The sequence below is a fragment of the Martes martes genome, assembly GCF_963455335.1.
Source record: "Martes martes genome assembly, chromosome: 5".
Taxonomy (NCBI): Eukaryota; Metazoa; Chordata; class Mammalia; order Carnivora; family Mustelidae; genus Martes; species Martes martes.
Window position 1 is genome coordinate 102,120,722 of NC_137892.1, and position 8,120 is coordinate 102,128,841.

The 8,120-nt window shown below is 47.3% G+C and overlaps 2 protein-coding genes across 2 annotated transcripts; one reads left to right on the forward strand and one right to left on the reverse strand.

Moving 5' to 3' along the window:
* Positions 1 to 1,926: 1,926 nt before the first annotated feature.
* On the reverse strand, positions 1,927 to 3,074 carry HIGD2A (HIG1 hypoxia inducible domain family member 2A). Its single transcript, XM_080803611.1, has 2 exons — positions 2,883 to 3,074; positions 1,927 to 2,524 (listed from the first exon to the last, which is right to left on the reverse strand). Exons 1-2 carry the CDS (start codon positions 3,034 to 3,036, stop codon positions 2,358 to 2,360), a joined length of 321 nt encoding a protein of 106 aa, XP_080659737.1. The 5' UTR covers positions 3,037 to 3,074; the 3' UTR covers positions 1,927 to 2,357.
* A 105-nt stretch (positions 3,075 to 3,179) lies between these two features.
* Positions 3,180 to 7,704, forward strand: NOP16 (NOP16 nucleolar protein). The gene is made up of 5 exons (XM_080803612.1): positions 3,180 to 3,437; positions 3,528 to 3,636; positions 4,973 to 5,042; positions 6,599 to 6,705; positions 7,265 to 7,704. The coding sequence occupies exons 1-5, from the start codon at positions 3,331 to 3,333 to the stop codon at positions 7,406 to 7,408; spliced, it is 537 nt and encodes a 178-aa protein (XP_080659738.1). The 5' UTR covers positions 3,180 to 3,330; the 3' UTR covers positions 7,409 to 7,704.
* The last annotated feature ends 416 nt before the right edge of the window (positions 7,705 to 8,120 follow it).

Here is an 8,120-nt window from a genome sequence, read left to right on the forward strand (position 1 = left end):
CCTTGAGAGGTGAAGCTAGCCCCCTAGAAACCGTCCCAGCTGGAAGTAGGTGTCCCAACTTGTGTGTGTCTGCTGCCTCCCTCTCCAGGAAGAAAGACAACTTCTAGTGGAATGCTTTTGAATCTTGATCCTTTCTGATCTTTGAATAAGCCTGTGAGGTAGGGACTCTGTTGTCGTCATCACATAGCCATGGATACCAAGGCTCCCAGAGAGTAAGAAGGTTTAAGTGGGAGGAAAGAGGCAAGACCAGAGGTTCCCTGTGGTGTCTCCCTCTAAGCCCGGGTCAAGGCTGGTGAAGGTCGCTGCTGCCAGACTCCTTTCCTTGGGCCTGGCCAGTACCCTCTGGATGTGGAAGGCTCAATGCTTTCCCTCCTTTAGATAGCTGTCCCCTCCTTGTAGATTTGGGATAAATACTCAGTGACCATACCTTCTTCAGCAGAGGTTGCAAACAGGCTGTGTTTAAGTCATTGTGAGCTGTACAATGTTTAAAAAGACTTGAGTAACTGCCAACTGTCTTTATTTTATTAGAGCTGCCATAACAAAGTACCATAGTGTCTGGCACAGAACAACAGAAATTTATTGTCTCACTATTCTGGAGGTCTGAAGTCCAAAATCAAAGTGTCAGCAGGGCCACATTCCATCTGAAGGCACGAGGGAAGGATCTGTTGTACAGGCTTCTCTCCCAGCTTCTGGCAGCCTCGGGCATTCTTCGACTTGTAGGTGCATCCCTACAATCCCGAGTTGATCTTCATATCATCTGTGCAGTCTATCTTTGTGTCTAAATTTCCCCTTTTTATTTATTTTTTAAAAAGATTTTTATTTATTTATTTGACAGACAGAGATCACAAGTAGGCAGAGAGGCAAGTAGAGAGAGAGAGAGAGAGAGGGAGGGAAGCAGGCTCCCCGCTGAGCAGAGAGCCGGATGCAGGGCTCGATCCCAGGACCCTGGGATCATGACCTGAGCCAAAGGCAGAGGCTTTAACCCACTGAGCCACCCAGGTGCCCCTAAATTTCCCCTTTTTATAAGGAAACCAGCCAGAATGGATTAAGGCCTACCTTAATGACCTCATTCTAATTTAATTATCACTGTAAAGACCCTGTTTCCAAATAAGATCACATTCTGAGATACTGGGTTAGGACTTCAACATATCTTTTTTAGGGGAACACAATAACACCAACAGCTAAAAATAATGGCCTTCCTCTTTAGAAGTGCCATAGTCCTCACCCCTTCCTATCCAGTTCTTGAATCCATCACCACAATGTACTGCTTCACATTTATAACCTCTGCCTTACAACTGAGAGACCATGATGGGAGCAAGAAACTTAGTGGGGCCCTACTCATACACTTCTCCACTTAGAAAGCTAGAGGGTGTTAGGGGGCCCAAAAAGTGAGTGTGTCTTCCTTACTTCCTCTTTCCTTTCTGGCAGCTTGCAGCTGGTGTTGAAATTGATGGAGTTATACATGGAAGGAAACTGGGTCCCACCGAATCAACATTTTAGATCTGACCACAGTCCAGGAATACTTGTTTGAGACTTTGCAGGAATGAGAAACTCACAGGTTGCCTCTTGTAGAGTTCACTCTAGGTCTCCAGCCCCTTCTCTTCATTAATCCTAAAACACTAGATACACAGAACAATGGCAAGCTTTGTGACTACGCTCTTACCACTCCACCACACTGCCTTCTCTGAGCCTCAGTTTCCTGTTCTTTAAGATGCATCAAGAACCAAGTGGGGGTAGTCTCCATCAGTGGAGCCTAGATGCTCTCAGGAGGTGGGAGTGGGGTGAGGAGCAGAAGCAAAGTGGAGGGCAGAACCTCCCTGCCTGGGACAGGGCCATGGCCAGCCTCATCTGAAGGAAGGGTTTCCAGTTGAAGGTCTGAAGATTGTTGGAAAGATCAGTTTTTGTTTTTGTTTTTGTTTTCTTTTCAAATAGCATCACTCTACCGAATATCTACCTTTAACAAGTTCCCCCAGGTGATTGTTACCAGAAAAGTTTGGTAATCATTAGACTGCAAGATTTCTAAGGGCCCCTATAGTCTTCAGACAATCTCCTAAAACCAAAGACCAAAAAGCCTGAGGGTGCTAGATTGAGAATGAATTCACCAAAGTACAAGTGGATCAGTTTATTAAGTAGGAAGTGAAGAGAGTGGGGCACAAATACAAGTATGCAACACCCAAACTGAACGGAATCCGAGATTCCTGAAAAAACATCTGTCAGTTACACAATTGGCCACTTCTTCCCCCGCTGATAGGGGGCCTTGTCAGGGGAGACGAAGGAATAAGTCAGGTAGCGGGGCCGGTGGTTGCTCCTGGGGCCGGGAATGGTCTCTGTGTGACGTTCAAGGCCAGGTCTCGGACTCAGGATCGAGACCTCATAGCAGACGCAGCCAGACCCAGCAAGATGGCTGCGACCGTGAAGCCCTGGGCAGCGATCCGGGTGCGCATCATGAGCTGAGAGCGCTGGCTCTGACCCCGGTGGAAGCAGTAGAGGCCGTAGGTGAGGGCGGCCGCCGTGCCCAGGCAGCCTGAGGAGGGGACAAAGTAAGTGGGGGAGTGGCACGTTCCGGCCCTGGAGGCCCCTCCCCGCTGTGGGCCTCCAGTACTCGGAGTCCAGAGCTCTGAATAACAGCGGCGGCAGAGGGGACCTAGTGGGAGGGTCTGGTCGAGGAAGGGTCCTCCCAGTTACAGGGCTCGCCCTATCTCAGCCCCCCAATTCCGCCCAACTCCTGCTCCAATCAGGATCACCTCTCACCGCCCGGCCTAGGCGCCACAACTCTGGTCCGCTCTCACTCCCTTCCCCCTTGGCGCTCCCGGTCCTCCCCTAATTCATTCCCTCAGACATCACTATCCTCTCCGTCTACAGTTCCTACGACACCTGCTTACCTATGGGTACCATTGGGTTCTCGCGGGTCTTGCGAAGAAATTTTTCCTTGAAGCTTTCTTGAGTGCTGTAGATACTGGGGCTAAAGCCCTCAATGACTGGGGGCTGTGCTGGTTCAAAGGGTGGCCCCGGAGTCACAGGACCAGGAGCCGCCATGTCCCGGGAAACTGCTTTGGAAAAAAATGCGAACGCTAAGCTCCGCCTTCTGATGAGGTCATTGAAGGGGAAAGGAAAAAGGGATTTGCTGAGCTTGTACGCAGGCGCCAACTGCTCGTTGCATTCTGGGAGTCGTAGTCATTATAGTAATCTGCATGATGTCTCTATAGGGTGAACTACATTTCCCGAAAAAGCCCGCAAACCCTTGCGAGCATCCAGAGGAAGTAGTCTGAGACACGAGGCGCTGCGTGTGAGAGGCACGCAGTTATAGTTTTCGGTTCGGTGGTCAAGGCAATGCCCAAAGCCAAGGGGAAGACCAGGAGACAGAAGTTCGGTTACAATGTTAACCGGAAGCGGCTCAACCGGAATGCTCGACGGAAAGCAGCGCCACGGATCGAGTGGTGAGGGGACCGGGGTTTGGAAGGCAGGGGACCTCGGCTGGGACGGCCGGCGAGATGACGGTTCCGCGATCTCTCTCTCTTTGCCTGTAGCTCCCATATCCGACATGCCTGGGACCACTCCAAATCCGTGCGGCAGAACCTGGCCGAGATGGGGTTGGCTATGGACCCCAACAAGGCGGTTCCCCTCCGTAAGAGAAAGGTACTGACATGGCAGGGTCCCTGCCCTTCACCCCTATTTGCCACCATACTGAGCTAAGTTTAAGAACTTCTTCCTGTGGATTGCCACGCTTAACGCCTTTCCTGGGTTTGCGACCTTCCTATAGCCAGCTCCGGCAGCTTGCACTGACTGTGGTTGAAGGGCTCTTTACTACCTCCTCCTACTTCCCGGAACACATTGGACCTGGGTTGGAGCTCCCCTGTTTTCTTCACTCATTTTCTTTATCCCTCCGAAATGAACCTGTTTGGGTCCCTTGGGATCTCAATGGTATGTCTCAGGATTTATCTTTTTCTGCCCTTCACTTTCCTAGTAAGGACTCCCCAGAGTTAGGGATTTTTACTTACTCTTACTTACACCTTCCCCCAGTCATCTAATTATCCTTGGTCTGAGGCTTCCTTAGTTCCTCCCAAATAAGTCTTTTTCTGCACCACACTTTAAAAAATAGAACTCTTTTACCCAGTAATTTTTTTCCAGCTTTAATTCATAGCACTTGTAAATACTTGATGGTGTTTTATATATTTATTTGTGCCTCTTTCCCTCAACATAATCTTCTTGGGGACAAGGACCTTGTGTTTTGTCCAGTGGTGGTTAGAATGTGACTAGTGCTCAATAGTTAACCTAATGAACGGACTTGCTGATTGTATTTGTCCCATTGCTTTTATTTATTTATTTATTTATTTATTTAAATAATTTTTAAAGATTTTATTTGTTTATTAGCCAGCCGAGAGTGGAGCCGCGGGGAGGGCAGAGGAAGAGGCAGACTCCCTGCTGCGTAGGGATCCTGACACGGGGCTCCATCCCAGGACCCTGAGATCATGACCTAAGCTGAAGGCAGATGCTTAACTGACTGAGCGAACTGGGCATCCCTGTGCCATTGGTTTTAGATAAGTTTCTTCTTACCCCTTCATGCCAGAGGAAAATGGCACTACTGTTTCTTGATCAAATGTGAAGCTGTACCCAAGCACTCTCAGGTTGCTCCTCTTCATAGAGAAGATATCTGACATCTTTTCATTGTAAATTATAAAGAGCTTTCATGGGCATTGTTTCATTTGATTAGCACACATGAGGTGAGGTAGGCAAGGAGCATTATGCCCATTTTTTAGATAGGCACAGAAAGATGACTTGCTTCCTTGAGTCCCTTTTGGAAACCATAAGGCCTCTGGGGCATTGGTTCTCTCGGTCATCTGTTCCTGCCTGAATATGTGTAGGGATTCTCATGGATAATCAGTTGTGTTGGGATGGGCAGGATCCTCTAGAATTTTCTCTCATCTAAGATTCTTCCTTTGTCTACTGGTCTCACAGGCTCTCTTCTCTGCAGGTGAAGGCCATGGAGGTGGACATAGAGGAGAGGCCTAAGGAGCTTGTGCGGAAGCCCTATGTGCTAAACGGTGGGTGCTGTCCACATTCCTCTAGGTCACCATGCTGCACAGTCAGGGCCAGAAAGGGCCCTCAGATGTCTTCATTTTACAGATGGAAAAACTGAGGTTCGGAGGGAAGAAGGGAGCTGGTCCAGGGCTCACAAAGTTAAGGCTGTCTCTGACTGGGATATTTTCAGTCTACTTAATAAACTCAAACATGTGAAGTGAGGTCAGAAATGTTCAGGGAGGATGCAGCCAGGTGCCTGAGAGGATAGAAAAGAAACCAGTGTCTCAGGCACATGTTCAGCTTGTCATGAATTTAAGGATGAACAGATTTTTATAGAGATTCCACCATCTTATTTAATCTTTTCAGTGACAAATCAGTTTCATGTATATTAATGCCATAGAGACTGAATATTAAAACAGAGTAAATTTTGCAGGGAAGCAGGAATACTCTGAAATTCTCCACTCATCTTCCTCTTATCTATCCAAGATATTAACGGTTCTCCTGAAGTTAAAAGGGTTTTAAATGGCCAGACATTTGATAGAGAATTTCTTGAGTTCCTATCAGTGATTCTCGTAAGAATTCTTGTAAGAATTACTGCACAGGATTGCATGAATAAAATCAGGTGTATTTTCTGTCAAATTTCTAAACTTTGTACTTCTCATTTTTAAAAAAATTTTATTTATTTTTTACTTCTCATTCTTTAAAGAATTTTTTAAAACTGTGGTAGAAAACGTATCACGTAAAGTTTACCATCTTAATCATTTTTAATTATATAGCTCAGTAGTGTTAAGTATGTTTATGTTGTCATGCATTAGATCTCCAGAACTTTTTCATCTTCAGAAATGGAACTCTACCCATTAGACAGTTCCCCATTTCCCCGCCTCCCTCCCACCCCAGCCCCTGCAACCAAGTCAAAGATAATTTTGACTATAGGCAATTTAGCACTTAACCCCTGGATAACATTTGACCACCTTGTTTTCCTGAGCTGTTTTTCTCCTACTTGAGAAATGGGGAGTATTTGCCTACCTATTAAATTAAATTAATTAATTAATTTTAAAGATTTTATTTATTCCAGGGAGTGAGGGAGAGAGTGAGAGTGGGGAGAGGAGTAGAGGGAGAAGGACAAGCAGACTCCATGGTCAGTGTGGATTCTCACACAGGGCTCAATCTCACGACCCATAAGATTATGACCTGAGCTGAAACCAAGAGTCGGATGTCTAACTGACTAAGCCACCCAGATGCTCCTGCCTAGCTGTTTTAACAGTGAAGCCACGACTTGTGGTAGGCAATGTATCTTCACCTTTGTCCCCAGGACCCAGTACTAAGTAGAGATTATTAATTTGGTCCCTGCCCTTTACCCAACTGAGACCCAAAGAGAGATGACTTACCTTTTAGGTAGTTGCCACAGTGATAAATGATTGTGTCATAGGCAGGGCTTGGAATCCCAGGGGCTGAAGAGCACTGAATTTGGGGCTGGAGAGGCAAAGCCCATCTGATGGCCTTGGTTTGGGATGGGGTGAAAGGGTGATTGGGCAACTCAAAAATGTCATTTTCTGTGTCCTGGTTTCTCTCACCCTAGACCTGGAGGCAGAAGCCAGCCTTCCAGAAAAGAAAGGAAACACGCTGTCTCGAGACCTCATTGACTATGTGCGCTACATGGTGGAGAATCATGGGGAGGATTATAAGGTGAGTGGTTCAGGCCTGGCAGGAAGAACCACTTGGGTCTGTTAGGAAGGTGCCCTGGACCATTGGGGTCTGATCTTGTCTCTTGCCTGAGACTGAGTGCAAACAAAGGAAAGAGAGACTTTAGGAAATTGATCTCATGGACAGATGCTTGTAGCCAGAATAGACTGACTGGCCTGTGGTTCATATTCCACTCAGACATGTAGTTTTGTTTGCATGGTATTTTTAAAGAACTTGAACTAGGTGCCATTTTAATTATGAGAGTTTTTGAATTAAAGTTCATATTTTTGACTTCTCTTAAAAATTGGAAGATCTGGCTGCACTGGATTCTGGTGCCCAAGTGGGATCAGTGAGCTATGGATGGAGCATTAGCCACTCATATCTGGCCGCAGCTCCTGCCTGGTTCCGAAGGGCATTTGCACCCATTTCCCCACATACACCATGGTTTTTGAGGTGAGGAACCTGGACTTCGGGGACACTAAGTGGCTTGCCCAACTCAAGCAGTACTAGGATTTGAACCTTTGCCTGTCCAGCCCTCCTCAAGTGGCTTCTCCCTTCTTAGGCTATGGCCCGGGATGAGAAGAATTACTACCAAGATACCCCGAAACAGATTCGGAATAAGATCAACGTCTATAAGCGTTTTTACCCAGCGGAGTGGCAAACCTTCATTGACTCTTTGCAGAAGAACAAGATGGAGGTTGAATGATTGGCTTATGCCTGCCCTAGGCTGAGGTCTCCTCCTGGACCAGAGAAGCTCAAAGCCAGGGTTTAAGGCAAGGAGGGGTATGTGGCTAGATGAGGCTGGTCAAACCTCATGGAATCAGAAGGTTACACACACATGCACATGCACGCACACACTCATATTCCCCTTTCTGAAGGAAAGGAACCGGTCTCCAAGAAGCTTCTGAGGGCCCTGAGAAAAACCAGAACCTATTGTTTCCAGAGTGGGTGGGTGGTTTACATATAGCCTGTACATAATAAAAAGACTATTTTACTTCTCTGGTGGTTGTGTGTTCCCTTCCCAACCAAGCTCTGGGACTGTCCCTGTGAAAACCCACTCAGCCGGGCAGAGACCATCCAGCCCTTAATGTGCCACAGTCCTATTCTTAGGTGTGGCCTCCCTCCTCTTGTCCCCTGTTCCGGTTCCATTGCTCTGCTTGGTTTCCTGCACAGCATTAAGCCTTCTACACAAGCCTGCTGCTAACCTTGGGCTACTTGGGAAGTATGTCTCAGTAGACTGGCTCAAGGGCCAGAGGGGAGGTAGCTGGATTGCTGCCTCTTTATGACTGGCCTTCACTACTTATCTTGAGATTGCTTGCTCTGAAAGGAACCCAAGGCCCCCAAGTCCGCTGAGACTGGTGGACTGCTGAATAGCATCTGTCTGCCGGGTACTGGGTACACACTGTGTGGCCCTTCTC